The 22,389-nt window shown below is 45.5% G+C and overlaps 1 protein-coding gene across 1 annotated transcript in view; it reads left to right on the top strand.

The window, feature by feature from the left end:
* Positions 1-22,389, top strand: part of USH2A (usherin) — a 1,098,211-nt gene that overhangs the window by 887,710 nt on the left and 188,112 nt on the right. Inside the window, exons 51-54 of the mRNA XM_075339131.1 lie at positions 1,970-2,177; positions 4,396-4,593; positions 6,535-6,686; positions 9,302-9,500. Coding sequence (XP_075195246.1) covers positions 1,970-2,177; positions 4,396-4,593; positions 6,535-6,686; positions 9,302-9,500 — 757 coding nt within the window. The remainder of the gene's footprint in view (positions 1-1,969; positions 2,178-4,395; positions 4,594-6,534; positions 6,687-9,301; positions 9,501-22,389) is intronic.

Genomic DNA, 22,389 nt, shown 5'->3' on the forward strand with positions numbered 1-22,389 from the left:
AAAACCCAAATTGTTAAAAGAAAAAAGGTTAACATTAATAGGGGTGCCCAAACTTTTTCATATGACAGTAGATAGTGATATAACACAGCTATTTGCCTCTAATATCTTCATACATACCGTGCATTTCCATATGCTAGCTACTTTTCTCATATCTATCAATCTATTTATCTATCCTTCTATGCATGTACCCTATTATCTCTCTCTATCTCTCTATCCCTCTATCTATCTATCTAGTTATCTATATCTATCTATCTCTATTTATCTATCTATTTATTTATCTATCTTCCATCTCAGGTGCTGACATATCATTGGTGCAGCCACACAGGGGGCCAAGAGATCAGGGGGCCCATATCTACCTCCAAAGCAGCTGGAATTGTGCCTGTCTATCTACCTGTATTTTAGTCCGCTATGTTCCATCTGGTGCACTCACACGAGTGTATAATTCGGACGAGTGATGTGAGAAAATCTCGCATTGCACTCTGACCAATGTTAGTGAATGAGGGAGAGCAGTTGGTCAGGTTTTCTCACATTCAGATTCTGGATGCGAGAAAAGTCGCAACATGCTGCGATTTGATCCAGAATACGTCCGAGACTTTCCAATACAAGTCAATAGGTGCGAGAAAAAAAACGGACGTCACACGGACCATCCCAGTGACATCTGTTTTTATGGATGCAATTCTATCATGTAGCACAGTACGCTGTAAATGATCCTGTACATGACTGTACATTGTCCTGTAAATGACTAATAGCTGCTGAGAAAAAAACGGATTGCACACGGATGACAAGTGAGAAAAAAATCGTCCTACTCTCCTGGACGAGAATGGGACCGTGTTTACATACGTTCATGTGTGTCCAGCCTGAGAACGGATCCTGCAGAGATCCTTTGGCAAAAAAAGTTCTACAAACACTACTTTTTTGTCCTGTTTGAAAATATTGATTCTTGCAGGATCCATTTTTTTTTTAAAATTGGAGTCTATGGAAGACGCATCCGTTAATGGATCGCTATTTATCTTGCATTTGAAAATGATCCAGTAAGAAAAAATTGATCCATTACAAATGAAAGAAAAATGGATGGCTAAATAACAATCAGTTACCTGTTCCGTTTTCCAGACTCCCATGTTAAAAAACAGATCCTGCAAAAAAAATCAATTTTTTCAAAAAAATGTTGTGTTTGCAGAACTTTTTTGCCAGTGGATCAGTTCTAACGGATGATTACTGGACAGTTCAGGTGAACTTGTCCTTATGCGGGTGTCACACGGTACGATCTATCGTGTGATCGCACGAGCGATTGTACCGTCGTTTGTGCTTCACGGGCAAATCGCTGCCCGTGTCGCACAAAGTCGTTAAACCGCCGTCACACGTACTTACCTGCAGAGTGACCTCGCTGTGGGCGGCGAACAACCTCTTCCTGAAGGGAGTGGGACGTTCGGCGTCACAGCGACGTCACACAGCGGCCAGCCAATAGAAGCGGAGGGCGGAGATGAGCGGGGCGTAAACATCCCACCCACCTCCTTCCTTCCGCATTGCCGGTGGGACGCAGGTAAGCTGTATTCATCGTTCCCGGGGTGTCACACGGAGCGATGTGTGCTACCCCGGGTAAGATGAACAACCGGTGCCATTAAAAATAAACAATTTTTTAAAAATAAGCGATGAGTACACGACTCACCGATTCTGCGTCGCTCGGAGGTGTCACACGAGACGACGTCGTGAACGATGCCAGATGTGCGTCACGAAAACCGTGACCCCGACGATGCATCGCACGATAACTCAACTCGGGTGACGCCCGCATTAGAGTCTGACGATTTAAAGGGCAATAATCCGCTACAAGCTGCGATATTCTTCCAAAGTGACAGAATCTGGCCACTACTCGCATGAGTCTCTGATGCAGATGTGAACACAGACCTAGACCATTTGTATCATTTTATTATAAGAATTGACTTTTTATGTTTTTCTTTGTTTTTCTGTAAAGGGAGCCGGTTGCGGCTCAGGAGCCGTATGCCCGCTGTCACTATCAGACTCCGCACTCTGTGGTCAGTGTCATTTTAACGCCAGCACCGATTCTTGTTTCTCGGTAAGAGGTGTAAGAAGTAATAAAAGCCGCGCGGTGGAGGAGGAGAACTGCTGGACAGATGAGGACGTCGTTTACACTGGAAGATCAGACCAGTATTTTTTTGCTGGTAAATATACATTAATATAAAATATTTACTTTTTACTTTTCCATTTCCAAATCTGAGCACAATAACCCCCAGACCTCAGCGGAGGCGGCAGTTTATTATTCCCACTATATAATATATGGAATTTTTATATGGGCACACTATTCGGTATTAAACCTTGAAAGAGTTGGGGTCTGCGCTTTTAGGTCAGCGTCAGGTAGCAGAGATAAGGCGACAATTGGTGATTAAATGTAACAATAAACAATGGAATCCCCCTGTCATGGCCGTCTCTACGTCTTTTGAGGCTAGTGACAGGATCAGGACTAGAGTCTAACACATTGTCATGTCAGTTTTTCTTGCCATCAGCTTCTGACTCCTGGTACATGTTTCTGGTTTGGGACCCCTCCCAATCCCTTTTATATACCCTCTGCTGTCAAATAGTCTCTGATCTCACTTGGATTCTGGGCCTGGAGGTGGAAGGAGCTGCTAGAGCCCTTGCTGTTCGTTGCGGTGTAGGCTACAGTACTGGTGACTGATTGCAACCTAGTTGTTGGAGTTGATCTGTTGTTGTTTTGCCCCCTGTCTGTCTTAGTCCCCTTGGGGTGTTGTTTTAGTCCAGCGGTGGGATGAGTGATCCTTACCTGCCCACTCACTAGCCAGGGCTTACTGCAGGGTCTCTCAGGGCTTCAGGTTCCTGCTCGGCAACAGGTGAGGAACCTGTATAGGGACTGGGTTGGAGTGTAGGGTGTGGCGCCCTGGACAAGCCAGGTCATCACAGGTACTGCAACAACACACCCCACACCCCGAGATAGGCACATCAGTCACACACAAATCCTTGTTGCCTCCCTCCAGGGGCTGATGTCCACACCAGGTGGGGTGGAGCCAGGCGGTTGGCCCCATCCACTGAGGAGTTCACAGTACTGGAGGCGGGAAAGGAAGTCAGACGAGTTAGGGAGAGTGAAAGTGAAGGAGCAAGAAGTGGTAGTTGAGGAGAAAGAGTAAACTGACCGTGTTCGGATACGTGGCCCGGGCACCAAGAGCAAGGTTGGCAGACGGTGGTGGCCGTCTGCAGGAGAGGCCGATCGACGCGGAACCGTAGGACCGGGGACGGGCGGTGGCCCGCCGGTACCGAACCGGGGAGCGTAGAGAAGCCAGCACAAACCGGCAGGGCCTACGGACCCCGACCAGGCTTGGAGTTGCCGTTAAACCGGTCAAATCCGTTAGCGACTGGAACCTCCGGGGTTTCCTAGCAGCAAAGACCCAACTGAAGGCAACTGTCCAAACTGAGAAAGGGAAATACAGCTACAGCCACAGCTAGAATTCCCAGGGCCAGAGCCTGCGGGCAAAAGGGGCTCCTCCGGCACACATCCAAGCTGGGGAGTGGGTTACCGGTGGGAAGCCACCGGGACCGAAGACACACAACAGGTGCAGGGAAAGGCAGCAACCACCACCCGTCCGGGAGCAACCACCGCAGCCGGCTGCGGGACCCGTCCATCCAGCCGTTTGTTTTACCGGAGACTCTGTATTCATCAGACACCGCACTGCCCCCGCGACCCTGCACCTCGCCAACCCTGCCTTTCCCGACACCTCACCGGGCCTCCCAAATCCCGTTACCCACGGAGGGGAGAGAAACATCTCGGCTGCTCCCTGTCATCGCTCCCGGGATCCCCGTCCAGAGCAGCAGTGGTGTCCCAACCTCACCACAAACCGTGGGTGGTGTCACGGACCATACCCTCCAACCCCAAACCACCCCTTTCACTCACGGACGAGGAGCGCCGCTCGAGTCCCCGGATCCGGCCCACCGCTCGAGCCACCTGCAGCGGCGAGCAAGCAGCAGCCCAGAACCGGACCCGAGCGCGGTGAGCGCAGCGGCCCCCCTCCCCGCCCGCGACATAGGGCACAGTGGCAGCTAAGTTAAGGAGGTGTCCATCTTCCCTCTCACTAGGATCTGGACCCCACCGATATTAATGTGTCCCTAGTGTACCCCTTGTCTTGATAAAACCCCTGTTTGTTGTGTGTTTTACCTCAAGTCGGACCTTCCCTAAGTCTGTGTTGTGACACCCCCTTGAGGTTTGGGTAGTTCCCGCTCTCCATGTTTGTTAGGATAAGGGTCAATAGATTCCTAAGAGAAGAAAATCCACACAAATACTAGTAGGTAACATCAGCCCAACCCACTGATTTAAAAAAATTCAGAAAATTGGCACAGAAATATTTGTATACCAAATTTTGTTTTCCCTTCCAGATAGTGATCTGAGCCCCTTCACAACCTATGAATATCGAATATCAGCCTGGAATAGTGTTGGTTACAGCATCAGTAACATCAGCAGGGTCACTACAAATCAGGATATTCCTCAAGGACTGAGCCCTCCAAGATGGACGGTATCGGAAAATCAGGACAATGTCATCTCACTGAGTTGGAAGAACCCTAGAAGGCTGAATGGTAAGAACAATGCCTGAGATGTCACCATCCACAATGTCCTTCTATTGGACAACATAAGACACAGGAGGAGATGCTGAGCTCAGACGTATAGAGTTTTCTATATTCAGAGTTTTTTATGTAAATATTTAATTGCTGTCAATCGAAAAATACCTGTGAGTCCTATTTGCCCCCACACACACTGCTATTCAAAGCCTGTGAGTCCTGCTTGCTCCACCTATTACACAAAGCCTGTGAGTCCTGCTTGCTTCACCCATTGCACACAGCCTGTGGGTCCTCCTTGCTCCACCTGTGAATCTAAGTTGCTCCACCCACTGTTACACAAAGCCTGTGAGTTCTGCTTGCTCCACCCATTACACAAAGCCTGTGAGTCCTGCTTGCTCCACTCACCATTACACAAAGCCTGTGAATCCAGGTTGCCCTACCCACTGCTACACAAAGCCTGTGAGTCCTTCTTACTCCACCCACCATTACACAACGCCTGTGAGTCCTGCTTGCTCCACTCACCATTACACAAAGCCTGTGAATCCAGGTTGCCCTACCCACTGCTACACAAAGCCTATGAGTCCTTCTTACTCCACCCACCATTACACAAAGCCTGTGAGTCCTGCTTGCTCCACCCATTACACAAAGCATGTGAGTCCTGCTTGCTCCACTCACCATTACACAAAGCATGTGAATCCAGGTTGCCCTACCCACTGCTACACACAAAGCCTGTGAGTCCTTCCTACTCCACCCACCATTACACAAAGCCTGTGAGTCCTTCTTACTCCACTCATTACACAAAGCCTGTGAGTCCTTCTTGCTCCACTCATTACACAAAGCCTGTGAATCCTGCTTGCTCCACTCATTACACAAAGCCTGTGTGTCCTTCATGCTCCACCTACTGGTGCACAAAGCCTGTGAGTCCTTCTTGCTCCACCCACCATAACACAACGTCTGTGAGTCTCGTTTGTTCCATCTACTATTACACAAAGCCTGTCAGTGGAGCTTTCCCACCTACTCACCATTACTTAAAGGGAATCTTTCACCAGGTTTTTGCTCCTCCATCTGAGAGCAGCATAATGTGGAGACAGAGACCCTGATTCCAACAATTTGTCACTTACTGAGGTGTTTGATGTCATTTTGATAAAATCAATGTTTTCTGTGCTGCAGATCTAGCAGTTATGCAAAGCTCAGGAATATCCTGGACTACTTGCAGCACGCCAAGTAGTCCTGTAATAAGGAGCGTGTGAACTGGGAAAGCAGGACTCGGGGGAGAACTGTTTGTCTGGTGGATATAAAGTAGTCTTTACTTTCTGCCTAGCTTTCCAGCCTAAACCAAAGGCTAATTCTAGTTTGTTGCCACCCAGACGTCCTCTATTTATGTAGGCCTGAAACAAATGCCTGGTAATCACTAGTTTGGTGATAGTGGTCAATCCAAGAAGCGGTGGCCACTCAGCCATGTGTTTCTATGTTGACATCACTGGGAATCAGATGATTCATGTTATCATAATTGGACCACCTCTCTTATTTGTGGCCACCATAGATGAAATCCGGAGGTAGAAATGGTGGCTCCACCAATTTTTTTGGGCCAAGGTCCTCCACCAACTTAAAAGGGTTGAATTTTTTTTTTTAAGGTCTTAGAATGGTTATCAAAATTAGATAAGTAATCTTCACCCTCCCTGACCCCCGCAGCAACTGTGCCGACACTTAGTCCCAACTCAACACACAGGAAATGGGAGAAATGAAAGGAACTGAGCGCCCGCTGCAGGCAATCACTGACAACTGGGGTTTCCAATGTGTAGAGACAGAACAGGAAGGACATTTTTTAATGTTTTAATCAGTCTGAGCCCTTTGAAAAAATATTTTTATCCAGTCAACAATCCCTTTAACTCGTTGTTTCTACTCCATCTTCTGCAATAACTTATTATGGCCGATAATCTAATGTTGCCGTTACTACAGGTGTCATTTATTATGTGCTTCTACGTGACGGAGAGGAGCGGTATATGGGGACGGAGAAAAAATATGAAGATCAAGGAGGGATCCAGCCGTATAAAGAATACACATATCAGCTGAGGGCATGTACAGAAGCCGGCTGCCTACACAGTGCTAAGGTAGGATCACACTGTACTTACATAGATAGATAGACGGTTGGATGAATGGATGGATGGATGGATCGACGGACAGATGGATAGATAGATATATAGATGGAAAAACTGATAGATAAACAAATGGATGGACCTATAGATAGATGGATGGATGGACCGATGGATGGATGGACCGATGGATGGATGCATAGACCGATAGCTGGAAGGATAGACTGATAGATGGATGGATAGACCGATAGATGGATGCATAGACCAATAGATGGATGGATAGACTAATAGATGGATGGATAGACTAATAGATGGATGGATAGACTAATAGATGGATGGATAGACCAATAGATGGATGGATAGACCAATAGATGGATGGATAGACCAATAGATGGATGGATAGACCAATAGATGGATGGATAGACCAATAGATGGATGGATAGACCAATAGATGGATGGATAGACCAATAGATGGATGGATAGACCAATAGATGGATGGATAGACCAATAGATGGATGGATAGACCAATAGATGGATGGATAGACCAATAGATGGATGGATAGACCAATAGATGGATGGATAGACCAATGGATGGATAGACCAATAGATAGATGGATAGACAAATAGATGGATTTTTAGACCGATAGATGGATGGATAGACTAATAGATGGATGCGTAGACCGATAGATGGATGGATAGACCAATAGATGGATGCATAGACCAATAGTTGGATGGATAGACCGATAGATGGGTGGATAGGCCGGTAGATGGATGGATAGACTGATAGATGGATGGATAGACCAATAGATGGATGGATAGATCAATAGATGGATGGATAGAACAATAGATGCATGGTTAGACCGATAGATGGATGGATAGACTGATAGATGGATGGATAGACCAATAGATGAATGCATAGACCGATAGATGGATGGATAAACCAATAGATGAAATGCATAGACCAATAGATGGATGGATAGACCAATAGATGGATGGATAGACCAATAGATGGATGGATAGACCAATAGATGGATGGATAGACCAATAGATGGATGGATGGACCGATAGATGGATGGATAGACCAATAGATGGATGGATAGACTGATAGATGGATGCATAGACCGATAGATGGATGCATAGACCGATAGATGGATGCATAGACCAATAGATGGATGGATAGACCAATAGATAGGTAGATAAATAGTTGAACAAACCTATAGATGTATAGATGGACTTATAGATGGATGGATAGCTAGATGATAGATGGATGGATATTGTCACTCTCAGCTAAGGGAATGCCCGATGCATGCTGCAACATGATGGATGGTTAGACCGATGGATGGATAGACCAATAGATGGATGGATAGACCAATAGATGAATGCATAGACCAATAGATGGATGGATAAACCAATAGATGAAATGCATAGACCAATAGATGGATGGATAGACCAATAGATGGATGGATAGACCAATAGATGGATGGATAGACCAATAGATGGATGGATAGACCAATAGATGGATGGATGGACCGATAGATGGATGGATAGACCGATAGATGGATAGACCAATAGATAGGTAGATAAATAGTTGAACAAACCTATAGATGTATAGATGGACTTATAGATGGATGGATAGCTAGATGATAGATGGATGGATATTGTCACTCTCAGGCAAGGGAATGCCTGATGCATGATGCAACACAGAGGATGCAATGGGGATGGAAAGGGTAAGAAGGCCCTAATCGTAAGGAAAGAGGAGACAGGTCACCTCCTGACACAAACCTGTGTCTTAATCATGAGCTCCTATATATCTCTATACGGGTCCTTCCCCCTGTCGCTGTCGTGTATCTAGTCTCTAGCTGTCCCTCCACTCACCCTGAGTAGTGCAAACGCCAGTGAGTGCACTAGACTTCACAACTGCAATAGTCAAACACAGGAAGGAAGACAGCTAGGGAAACATAGACAAATTGATATACACCAACACCAAAGTTCCAGCCAAACACCAGTGCTGCAAACAACAGGACTTCAGCAGCTTCCAGAGACTTCCTCCCTCTACCGTGGTCAGTTCAGAAATTAATTCTATAACCGGCATCAGGTGATGGAACATGTGACTATTTAAAGGGGAGGGGAGTGGTCACAGACCAACAGCACCTAAGATCAGAAAGAGTCCCTAATCCTTACTGCACCAAAAGAAAGCAAATATTGTAGAAACCTAGAGTTTCACAAGGCAATGGGAATCTCAGATCCCAGCCTTGTTAAAGGTCTCCCAAGGATGGGAGACACTTGGATGGATGGATAGATGGATAGATGGAGGGATAGGTAGATAGATGGATAGATAGACAGACAGATGTATAGACCCATGGATGGAGGGATGGATGGACGGCTGGATGGATAGATAGATAGATACAGTAGATGGTCAAAGGAAACCGAGGCAGCACTCCAACACCATTTAGGAGAATTTTTTAGTTCCTTTTCGTGAGTGCTGACTTTCTTATCCTTAAATGATAAATTTTTGGACATTTGGGTAATTGTTGGGACAATATACATGTGCATTTACTACTGCTGGTTTAGCTGTACTCTTCATATAAATGGCTGGATAGTAAAAGTTAATCTGTATTTTGTGTTTATCTAAGGTGACTGCAGCCATTAAACTAGGATTGCCGGAGAACATCACTCCTCCCATTATTGTCACGGTGAACGTTTCGGCTTTACATCTCAGCTGGACAACTCCCAAAAAGCCAAATGGTAGAATTAGAGAATATCAGATTCAGCAGGTCGGTAAAGGAATTATCTATGTGAGCAGTACAGGAAAGAAACAATGTACAGTAACAGGTACGTACAAGAACACAACAACACTGACTGTGCTGTGTGCCATTATGGTGCCTATGTTTACAATGTAACAGGTGATATCAGGCTATTCCCATGTAAGACTTCAGAATGGATCGAGGTCCCTGAATAAAACACTATATAGGGGGCATTTTTGACTACAAAAAAGAATTGAGAAAAATGAAGCAGAAACTCCAGAAGGAGAGAGAACTTGTAGAATGAGGTCTGTTACAGCTCTATGAGAGTCTCAGGTTCTACGGAGCCGTGATACATTCATGCGCATCATTAGTTGTACCTATCATTCTGAATTGATTTCATAGTGGCTGATCTCCCCAATTTCCTGAATCACTCCAGCTCATTAAAGTGTACCTGTTGCTTCAGAATGAGCTGTTGTGTTTATACATGAGGAATAACACTATTGGCAATTATAGGACTCCTATCCTTATTTTCCACCAATTGTCCCATTACAGACTATCTCTAATTTTCAGTTGTCTCTGAGTTGGTATGAAGAGGCTACCTGCTATATCTCCTATACACAGTACACACAGAGAGGGATTGCTGGCCTTCTTTCTTTGGAAACACACAGAAGCAGCAACATGGAGAACATTATACACCAGTACTGAGCAGTGTAGCTGTGACTCCAGCACTGAAGTGAAATACAATATTTTCAAGAAGCTGCAGAAGCATGGAGGATGTTATATAACAATACTGAGCAGTGTAGCTGTGAATTCAGCACTGAAGCGAGATAAAAAAAATTCAAAAAGCTGCAGCAGTATGGAGGACAATATACAGCAGTGCTGAGCAGTGTGGCTGTGAATCCATCACTGGAGTGAAATACAATATTTACAAAAAGCTGAAGCAGCATGGAGGATATTATGCAACAATACTGAGCAGTGTAGCTGTGAATCCAGCACTGAAGCATGATAAAATATGTTGAAGAGGCTGCAGCAGCATGGAGGACAATATAGAGCAGTACTGAGCAGTGTGACTGTGAATTCAGCACTGAAGTGAAATACAATATTTAGAAGCTGCAGAAGCATGGAGGACATTATACAGCAGTGCTGAGCAGTGTGACTGTGAATTCAGCACTAGAGTGAGCTACAATATTTACAAGAAGCAGCAGCAGCATGGAGGACATTATACAGAAGTGCTGAGCAGTGTGACTGTGAATCCAGCACTGGGGTGAGATACTGTACAATATTTACAAGAAGCTGCAGTAGAATCTGCCTGCCTATCTGCTGGCTTTCCCACTCTACTGAGTGCGCCTCTCTAATTCTCCCCTGTTCATTTCCATAGAGTTTAATAGATTCTATAATGTGATATTTCGGAGAGTTGGCCGTCTGTCTTAGGCCCGTTTCACACGTCAGTGAAAAACAGTGACGTTTTTCACTGGCGTGTAAAACACGCACATGTCCCTGCGTGTGCCGTGATTCACGGCACACATGGGTTGTCTAAGTGCAATCTGGGCTCCGTTCTCCGTGGCCCGTGATTGCACTTAGAAAACAACTCACCTGTGCGCGCTCCCGCTGTCCATGGTGCTGATCGCTCCCGCGGTGCAGCATCCAGCCGGCGGTGACCCCCGCAGCAGCTGCTTCCGGGTCGGCTGTGCCGCGCATAATGAATATGCGCGACAATAATGAGCCGGCTCAGAAGCAGCAGGGAGAACGGGCTGCAGAGGACATCGCTGGACGCCGGGTGAGTTAAAATGTTTTTTATTTTAAAAGCACGTTTTTTTCTGGCACGTGTTTCACGGATCACACCACTGCGTGGTCCGTGGGACATCAGTGATGCCAGAAAAAAATGGACATGTCTCCGTGCGGCAATCACGGACACGCGGGTACGCCGCACGGAGACACGTGCAGTGAAAAAATCACTGATGTGTGAGCAGACCCATTCATTATAATGGGTCTGCGTATGTCACTGATTCTGGTACGTTTAAAAAATAGAATTTTTTTAAGATTAGGAAACTGCTAATAATTCAATTTCCAAATAAGGACCCAAACTCCAACCACTGTGGATATTTGTTTTAAAGTACATGGATTCCTAGATTTCCAAATACTTGTTTCCCATTTAAAGAAAGTTTTCAGTCAAAGTGAAAACTGAGAAAATATATAATTATATGGATTACAAAATGTTATCAAAGTGCATCTGACTCCAAATTTTATAATGCAAGCTGTGCATATTATTCACACATCTCTTAAGGGTGCTTTACACGCTGCGACATCGCTAACGATATATTGTCGGGGGTCACGGTGTTCGTGACGCACATCCGGAGTCGTTAGTGACGTCGCAGCGTGGGACACCAAGGAGCGACGATCAATGATCGCAAAAACGTCAAAAACCGTTGATCGTTGACACATCGCTCCAAATCATAATGTCGTTGGTGTTTTATTCCGCAGGTTGTTCAGCGCTCCTGCGGCACCACACATCGCTGTGTGTGACACCACAGGAACGACGAACATCTCCTTACCTCCGTCCACCGGAAAGGAGGAAGGAAGGAGGTGGGCGGCATGCTCCGGCCGCTCATCTCCTCCCCTCCTCTGCTATTGGACTGCCGCTTAGTGACGCCACTGTGACGCCGAACGCACCTCCCCCTTGAAGGAGGGATTGTTCGGCGGCCACAGCAACGTTGCTGAACAAGTATGTGCGTGTGACGCTGCCGTAGCGATAATGTTTGCTACGGCAATGATCAACACATGTCGCACGAACGACGGGGGAGGGTGCTATCACTCGCGACATCGCTAGCAATCGTAGCATGTAAAGCACCCTTTAGACCCGATAAGACTGGTGTGCATAATGTAAAATCAATGTCAGAATGGCTGTACAAACCTTTTGGAAAGTTTAATTTCAGTTTCCACCCAACTTAGACAGCTCCTCAGTGTCCCTCCTCCCTGCTGCTGAATCGTCACCAACCTAGCCTAATTGAGATATCATCAGTTTCCATTCTCAATGCAGCTAATCAATCTCAACCCCACCAAGCCTAACTACCTAGGTGTCTCTCCTCTCTGTTGCTTCCAAAATCCCCTCCTTTCTAGAAAGATTAATATCTTCTCAGTGTCCCTTCTCCCTGATTCCTTATCCTCCTAGACTGATTGACATCTCCTCAATGTCCCTCCTCCCACATGTTGCTGAATCTCTATGCTCCAAAATCGATTGACAGCTCCTCACTAGCCCTCCTCCCTGTCGCTGAATCTCCACTCACCTAACCTGTTTGAGATCTCATCAGTGTCCATTCTTCATGCTGATACCCAATCTCATTCTCAACCCCACTGAGCCTAATTGATAGCGCCTAGGTGTCTCTCCTCTTGTCTGATTGACATCTCCTCAATGACCCTCCTCCCTGCTTCTGAATCCTTATTTTCTTAGACTGATTGATATCTCCTCAATGACCCTCCTCCCAGATGCTGCTGAATCTCTATGCTCCTAGAGCGATTAACAGCTCCTCAGCATCCCTCCTCCCTGTTGCTGAATCTTCACCCACCTAGCCCGCTTGAGATCTCATTAGTGTCCATTCTATATGCTGATACTCAATCTCAACTCCACCAAGCCTAATTGATAGCTCCGAGGTGTCTCTCCTCTATGCTCCTTGTGAATTCCCTCCTTTAAAGAAAAACTAATAGCTTCTAAGTGTCCCTCCTCCCTGCTTCCGAATACTTTTCCTTCTAGACTGATTGTCATCTCCTCATTGTCCCTCCTCCCTGATGCTGCTGAATCTCTACGCTGCTAGACCAATTGACAGCTCCTCAGTGTCCCTCCTCCCTGCTGCTGAATCTTCACTCTCCCAGACTGATTCACAACTCTTTAGCATCCATCCTCTCTGCTTGTAAATCTCTTCCAACCTGACTTGATAGGGATGTATGGGTTCTACTTCATCCCTCCTCTTTGCTGAGCGCTCACATTGCTCAGTACAAGCTGCAGTTGTCAGTCTGGGTGAGTGGAGACAAAATACATCAGAACTTATGAACTTTCTTTCTCTTTGGCTGGACTCATAAAATACTCATTTTGTGATCAGAACTATACACCAATAATGAGGTGGATTTTCACTGTAAGTACACCTGCCTTCTCAAGGGCAAAAATTGTATTGCGAAATCACTAAGACAAAAACAAAAAGATATGTCTAAAAATATAATCATAAATCAATTTTATTTTTGAATCCTGTTACTGGAGGTGGAGATGCCGGGCATCCCGAGCTGCTTTATACTTTTTATATTATTACATGTAGGTGCGGGTGTATCATCCCATGAACGCTGTGTGGGAATTGTGATGAATGCACTCGTCATGTGGAATCTATAAATGGCTTTTAATCCTCCACAGATATTAAAAAAAGCCAGAAGTAATTGAAGACGGAAGTCCTGAGTTAATTATTCAGAGGTGTTATCTGTGCTCGAGTAAACGGAGGCGTCCTCTGCTATCTCCCTGCGCTCAATGCACCTGGGAGCGCGCGGCCAGCGACCATCATCGTCTCAGATTCTGTAATGCAAACAGCACATGGCAGCTCGTCAATAGAGGACCTCCAATATCCTCTATTACAGGACGCTTCCACTACAATCCGCTTCACCTTGGGGTACAATTTTCTTACGAAATTGGAAATACATTTTTGGAAACATAGCTATTTGTATACATTTTCATCATGGCACCATGGTGGTTTAGTACATGGTTCTGATGGTTGAGGTTTCCATTGGACCAGTTTATGAGTTTATTGTAAGTTTTCTCTCCTTTTAGACATCTGGAGGACTGTAGGTATGTCGTCTTCCTTTGTAACCAATCCTCCACATAGGAAGTCCCTCAAAAACAGTTTGGTCACTGTAACTTTTTGAGCCTGAGGGCAGAAAAAGAGACACTACAAGATAATGAAAGGTAGAGAGGACACGACAGATTGCTGGAAGGAGGAGACTCTACAAGGTGATGGAAAGTGGAGAAGACACAACAGACTTCTGAAAAGTGGAGAAGAAAACACTACAGACTGCTGTAAGGTGGAGAAGACACTACAGACTGCTGTAAGGTGGAGAAGACACTACAGACTGCTGGAAGGTGGAGAGGACACTTCAGATTGCTTGAAGGTGGAGAAGACACTTCAGATTGCTTGAAGGTGGAGAAGACACTACAGACTGCTGGAAGGTGGAGAGGACACTTCAGATTGCTTGAAGGTGGAGAAGACACAACAAGATGATGGAAGGTGGAGAAGACACAACAGGCTACTGGAAGGTGGAGAAGGCACTACAGACTACTGGAAGGTGGAGAAGACCATAAAGGCTGCTGGGAGGTATAGAGGAGATTGCAGGCCCCATTTTTCCCTTATATTTGACGTTTAACTCGTTTCATATATACATGTACTAACTATAAAACAATTTGGAAACCCTCTATTACACCATGTTCCAAATTATTATGCAAATTATATTTTTCACTGATTTTCCTAAATGGTCGGTGCAAATGACAGTCAGCCTAATAAAAGTCATCACCCGTTAGAGTATACATCAAATTTTATTGAAGAAACCTCACAATGATAATGGTATAATCTTCCTGTTCCAAATTATTAGGCACAGTAGAGTTTCTAAACATTTTATATGTTTTAAAGAACTGAAAATGCTGATTTGTGGAATTTGCAGCATTAGGAGGTCACATTCACTGAAATAAAAAGCTATTTAAATCCAAAACATCCTAACAGGCCAAGTTACATGTAACATAGGAACCCTTATTTGATATCACCTTCACAATTCTTGCATCCATTGAACTTGTGAGTTTTTGGAGAGTTTCTGCTTGAATTTCTTTGCATGATGTCAGAATCGCCTCCCAGAGCTGCTGTTTTGATGTGAACTGCCTCTCACCCTCATAGATCTTTTGCTTGATGATACTCCAAGGTTCTCTATAGGGTTGAGGTCAGGGGAAGATGGTGGCCACACCATGAGTTTATCTCCTTTTATGCCCATAGCAGCCAATGACACAGAGGTATTCTTTGCAGCATGAGATGGTGCATTGCCATGGATGAAGATTATTTTGCTCCTGAAGACACGTTTCTGCTTTTTGTACCATGGAAGAAAGTTGTCAGTCAGAAACGCTATATACTTTGCAGAGGTCATTTTCACACCTTCGGGAACCCTACAGGGGCCTACCAGATGTCTCCCCATGATTCCAGCCCAAAACATGACTCCTCCACCTCTTTGCTGATGTCGCAGCCTTGTTGGGACCTGGTGGCCATCCACCAACCATCCACTACTCCATCCATCTGGACCATCCAGGGTTGCTCGACACTCATCAGTAAACAAGACTGTTTGAAAATTAGTCTTCATGTACAGTACAGACCAAAAGTTTGGACACATCTTCTCATCTCTAGAACAACTGTTAAGAGGAGACTTTGTGCAGCAGGCCTTCGTGGTAAAATAGCTGCTAGGAAACCACTGCTAAGGACAGGCAACAAGCAGAAGAGACTTGTTTGGAACAAAGAACACAAGGAATGGACATTAGACCAGTGGAAATCTGTGCTTTGGTCTGATGAGTCCAAATTTGAGATCTTTGGATCCAACCACTGTGTCTTTGTAGAAAAGGTGAACGGATGGACTCTACATGCCTGGTTCCCACCGTGAAGCATGGAGAAGGAGGTGTGATGGTGTGGGGGTGCTTTGCTGGTGACAGTGTTGGTGATTTATTCAAAATTGAAGGCATATAGAACCAGCATGGCTACCACAGCATCTTGCAGCGGCGTGCTATTCCATCCGGTTTGCGTTTAGTTGGACCATCATTTATTTTTCAACAGGACAATGACCCCAAACACACCTCCAGGCTGTGTAAGGACTATTTGACGAAGAAGGAGAGTGATGGGGTGCTATGCCAGATGACCTGGTCTCCACAGTCACCAGACCTGAACCCAATCGAGATGGTTTGGGGTGAGCTGGACCGCAGGGTGAAGGCAAAAGGGCATACAAGTGCTATGCATCTCTGGGAACTCCTTCAAGACTGTTGGAAAACCATTTCCGGTGACTACCTCTTGAAGCTCATCAAGAGAATGCCATGAATGTGCAAAACAGTAATCAAAGCAAAAGGCGGCTACTTTGAAGAACTTAGAATATAAGACTTCTTTTCAGTTGTTTCACACTTTTTTAAGTATTTAATTCCACATGTTTTAATTCATAATTTTGATGCCTTCAATGTGAACCTACAATTTTCAGAGTTCTGAAGATAAAGAAAACTCTTTGAATGAGAAGGTGTATCCAAACCTTTGGTCTTTACTATTTGTCTGGGCCCTCTGCAACCATTTCTGCTTGTGAGCACTGGTTAGGGGTGGCCGAATAATAGATTTATGCCCCACAGCAAGCCTTTGAAGGATCCTACACCTTGAGGTTCGAGGGACTCCAGAGGCACCAGCAGCTTCAAATATCTGTTTCCTGGTTTGTAATGGCTTTTTAGCAACTGCTCTCTTAATCCGATGGACTCGCCTGGCAGAAGCCTTCCTCATTCTGCCTTTATCAGCACGAACACTTATGTGCTCAAAATCAGCCACAAATCTCTTCACAGTACGATGACCACTCTTAAGTTTTCGTCAAATATCTAATGTTTTCATCCCTTGTCCAAGGCATTGCACTATTTGATGCTTTTCGGTAGCAGAGATCCTTTCTCTTTCCCATGTTACTTGAAAACTGTGGCCTGCTTAATATTGTGGAACATCCAGTTCTCCTTTTATTGGGCCTCACCGGGCAAACTAATTATCACAGGTATCTGAGATTGATTTCAGTGATCCAAAGAACCCTGAGACACAAAACCATCAATGAGCTTCATCATTAATCGCGAGGACACTTACATCCAATCTGCGTAATAATTTGGAACATGGTGTAAGAGCACAGGGGCCTTTATTTGCAAATGGTGAATTACACTATATACTATTCTTTAATATTTTTGTAATGTGTACAATATGCATTACATATCAGACTATAATGTTGTCCCTTTGTTCCCCCAACTACACAGTAACACACACAAATCTGCCTCATCCGGGAATGGCAGCCGTTTAGATAAATTAGATTCTCCTTGAATGACAGAGCTGAGAATTGCTCCAGACAACGCACCCCTGTAGTAATTAACATGGGAAGCCTTACATGATGAGGGTGCACGCTTCACATTAGTGCACTATCGTGGGTGCCATTTGACTGTGGAGTATAATTTGTGAGCGTATCGCTTCATGTCAGTTTATATAGGTATGACATGTGGAAGGGACCATGAATGATCTATACCGGGAGCTATTTTATATCAAATCTGTGATAAGTGCCTTCTACTCTGAGAAATCTACTTATAATCATTCGCTTTTTATGAGGCTTTTCTTCAAGATGTTACAGGACTCCCTTTAGGGGGAAGCAGAATAATTGCTTGCAACGGTAATATCTTTCATCCAAAATACTCAATTCTTATCTATTGTTTTTATATTTTACGATTCTGTAAGAACGTTCAGCCGCAACGTCCAGGTTTAGAAAAAAACAAATGTCTGGTTTCCAAAAAAACACAACACCACATCTTTGTGCAGATTGTGTCTGGTGTTCCATCTCCACCCTTTTTATATAAATGGAGCTGGACATGCCGAGCCGTACATCACCAAGCACAATGCCAAGCGTACATCACCAAGCACAATGCCAACCGTACATCACCAAGCACAATGCTGAGCCGTACATCACCAAGCACAATGCAGAGCCGTACATCACCAAGCACAATGCCAACCGTACATCACCAAGCACAATGCTGAGCTGTACATCACCAAGCACAATGCCAAGCCGTACATCACCAAGCACAATGCCAAGCCGTACATCACCAAGCACAATGCCAACCGTACATCACCAAGCACAATGCCGAGCCATACATCACCAAGCACAATGCCGAGCTGTATATCACCAAGCACAATGCCGAGCCACACATCACCAAGCACAATGCCGAGCCACACATCACCAAGCACAATGCTGAGCCGTACATCACCAAGCACAATGCAGAGCCGTACATCACCAAGCACAATGCAGAGCCGTACATCACCAAGCACAATGCAGAGCCGTACATCACCAAGCACAATGCTGAGCCATACATCACATCATCAAGCACAATGCTGAGCCGTACATCACCAAGCACAATGCTGAGCCGTACATCACCAAGCACAATGCTGAGCCGTACATCACCAAGCACAATGCAGAGCCGTACATCACCAACCACAATGCTGAGCCGTACATCACCAAGCACAATGCTGAGCCGTACATCACCAAGCACAATGCCGAGCCGTACATCATCAAGCACAATGCCGAGCCGTACATCACCAAGCACAATGCCGAGCCGTACATCACCAAGCACAATGCCGAGCCGTACATCACCAAGCACAATGCCGAGCCGTACATCACCAAGCACAATGCCGAGCCGTACATCACCAAGCACAATGCCGAGCCGTACATCACCAAGCACAATGCCGAGCCGTACATCACCAAGCACAATGCCGAGCCGTACATCACCAAGCACAATGCCGAGCCGTACATCACCAAGCACAATGCCGAGCCGTACATCACCAAGCACAATGCCGAGCCGTACATCACCAAGCACAATGCCGAGCCGTACATCACCAAGCCCAATGCTGAGCCGTACATCATCAAGCGCAATGCTGAGCCGTACGTCACCAAGCACAATGCTGAGCCGTACATCACCAAGCACAATGCTGAGCCGTACACCAAGCACAATGCTGAGCCGTACATCACCAAGCACAATGCTGAGCCGTACATCACCAAGCACAATGCTGAGCCGTACATCACCAAGCACAATGCTGAGCCGTACATCACCAAGCACAATGCTGAGCCGTACATCACCAAGCACAATGCTGAGCCGTACATCACAAAGCACAATGCTGAGCCGTACATCACCAAGCACAATGCCGAGCTGTATATCACCAAGCACAATGCCGAGCTATAAATCACCAAGCACAATGCCGAGTCGTACATCACCAAACACAATTTCGAGCATCAGATGTACTGGTGTAAAGCCCCCACTACTGGGCTCTGGAGGAAACTTGTTCTGTGCAGTGACAGATCACACCTCTCTATCTGGTGTCTATTGGAACAGTCTGGATTTGGTGATTCCAGGAGAACGTTAACCACCTGACTGCATTGTGCCAACTGTACAGTTTGGTGGAGGAGGAATGATACTATGGACTATTATCAGGGGTTGTCCTTGGCACCTATGTTTCAATAAAGACAAATCTTTATTCTTCAGCATAAAACATTGTGGGGAATTGTAGCCTCCAGCTTTGTGGGAACAGTTTGGGGAAGACCCTTTTCTGTTCCCCATAACCTGTCTTTAGTTCTAATATTACATATAAAGAACAATCCTTCATCAGTTAAACAAGTTTTGATCCATTTTTTTAGTCCAAGTGACTTGAAAAGTCTTTACCTGAATCCCATTATCTCTCTCTATTTGGTCTGTCTCGCTCTCATCAGTCTCCATTGTTTTCTGGTTCTCTGGATGTCGCGTCTACATGAAGTAGTGCGGCATAAATCCGTGCCACGTCCACCGCCTCTGTTGTGTGTCTTCCTCCTCTAATTGATTTATCCTATTTTAGAGTGGTTGTGCATGGCTTTTGATTTAGTGTATGACTTTGGCAGAAATGTGACTGTCACTAATTGGTGCCTGTTTTTGTCCTGCAAGAAAATGCTGTGCTTTGCAAATGGGTTCAGAGAGTCTCGGCAGCCGGCGGTGGCTCTCCTCGAAGGTCACGGGAAGAATGCATCCATAGTGCCGAGCACCTTCTAGGCTTCAAATGGAAGAGGAAGAGGCATTATAATCATAGGGCGATTGCCGACTGATTTGGCAGCCGCGTCGCTTTGTGTTGATTTCAGGCGGGTAATTTACTATCCGTCGTTTGCCTTTTCGACATTACTTCTGCCGCTCGCTCCTCACATTATACAGTTTACATTTATCGAACTGCCGGCTGAACAGATTTATAGTTATTGGTAAATGCAGACGGGTCACCAGGAACCAGCGGCTTTTAGTAAACTCATTTAGTAGGGCAAATATAGAATTAAGGGGTCATCTTCTTTTGGATAATGTAACAGAGAATCTCCAAGGTTATCAATTAATCTAAGATGCTCAAAAATATGGCAGTGGCTACCTGTGCACCAACAAAGTAATCTGCTGTCACGCTACGTACCGGAAGTACTAAGCGAACGGCAAAAGGGAAGAGAAGGGAAACCCTGTGTCTAGGGAAGGGGGAGATGGTGACCCCTGACCAAACCTACTGCTGGTCCCTGGGGTCCCTCACCACCCTAGATAGGTTCTGCACCTATGCGCCGAGCAAGATACCTAACCCTAAAGCCCGCTTTACACGCTGCAATGTATCTTACAATGTGTCGGCGGGGTCACGTCGTAAGTGACGCACATCCGGCATCGTAAGGTACATTGCAGTGTGTGACAGCTACGTGTGATTGCGATTGAACGTTAAAACGTTGATCGCATACACATCGTACCTGTCTCTAGAATTGCACATCAGATTGTTCATCGTACTCGGCATAGCACACATTGTAGTGTGTGACACCCCGGGAACGATGAACAGATCTTACCAGCGTCCTGTAGCTCCCTGCCCACAATGCGGAAGGAAGGAGGTGGGCCGGATGTTTACGTCCCGCTCAGCTCCGCCCCTCCGCTTCTATTGGCCGGCTGCCGCGTGACATCGATGTGACGCCGATCGTCTCTCCCACTCCAGGAAGTGGATGTTCGCCGCCCACATCGAGGTCGTATGGACGGGTAAGTACGTGTGACGGGGGTTACTCGTATGTGCGGCACGTTCAACACATTGAACGTGCCACACATACGATGAGGGCGTTGCAAATCGCATACGAAATCGTATGCGAAATTGCAACTTTTAAAGCAGGCTTTAGTATCCCTAGTGCTGGACCCTAAATAGGGAATGGGTGGGGATGAGCTCTTCGTCAACCCCACTAAAGACTAGAGAAAACACAAGGACACACGGGGGAAAATGTATGAACTACTTATCCACAGATAGAGAAGTTCAGAAAAGATTCAGCAATGAGATGAGTTCAAGCCGCCTGCTTGCAACCAGAGCTTGAATGAACTGAAAATATCAACAGCACAAGTCCAGGGAAGATGGGAGTATTTAAGCACAAGGGGAATAATGATAATCAGCAGCTGGATGGAAGGAGGGCTTCGCTGGATCCTAAATGGGAAGAGATGAAAACCCAGCAAGAAAGAAACCTAGTACAATAAATATTGAGAGCAGAAACAATAGAAAGTTGGGAGCATTTTGCACAGCCAGACGCTGTGACCTTCTATTGCCAGAAACAGCATGACTGACCGTCACCCGTGACACACCTGTGACATCTGCCCTTGGATAGCTTGGAGACCGATAGGGAGCATCATCAAAATTGGTGAAAAAAAGGTCCTTCATAATGGAGGTTGGACCATGACTGGGCAACTCTACGCGGATACTAGAGCCTACTGGACTTGACCACCGGTGCCATCTGTGACACTAGCCTCAAGACCCCAATTGCACAATGGCAAATTTTCAGAACCATGAGCCATGGACGTTTCTCAATACTGAAGGATACAACGTTTTCCAGTCCAAACAATGGATGACATGTATGTTTAGAGATTACATTGAGAGTTACCGATGTGTCCTTCATTACTTTCTAACTTTTCTTCTTGGCTAAACATATCCTGAAATAAGAAGTTTGAAAAACAAAACCTGATTTTTCAATACTCTGTAGGGAGAAATTTATGCTATATATGTCTACAGGTGTCCAACCAGTGGACTGAATCGCAGTCTGTCAATATTTTTGCCTGCATTTTGTGATATAGCATTGAATTTGTATTGTGGGAAGTTAGAGTTCTTAAAGAAGTTACTCATTTCCCTAAGTCATTTAATCTTTTATTCATC

Source organism: Anomaloglossus baeobatrachus, chromosome 3, assembly GCF_048569485.1.
Source record: "Anomaloglossus baeobatrachus isolate aAnoBae1 chromosome 3, aAnoBae1.hap1, whole genome shotgun sequence".
Classification (NCBI taxonomy): domain Eukaryota; kingdom Metazoa; phylum Chordata; class Amphibia; order Anura; family Aromobatidae; genus Anomaloglossus; species Anomaloglossus baeobatrachus.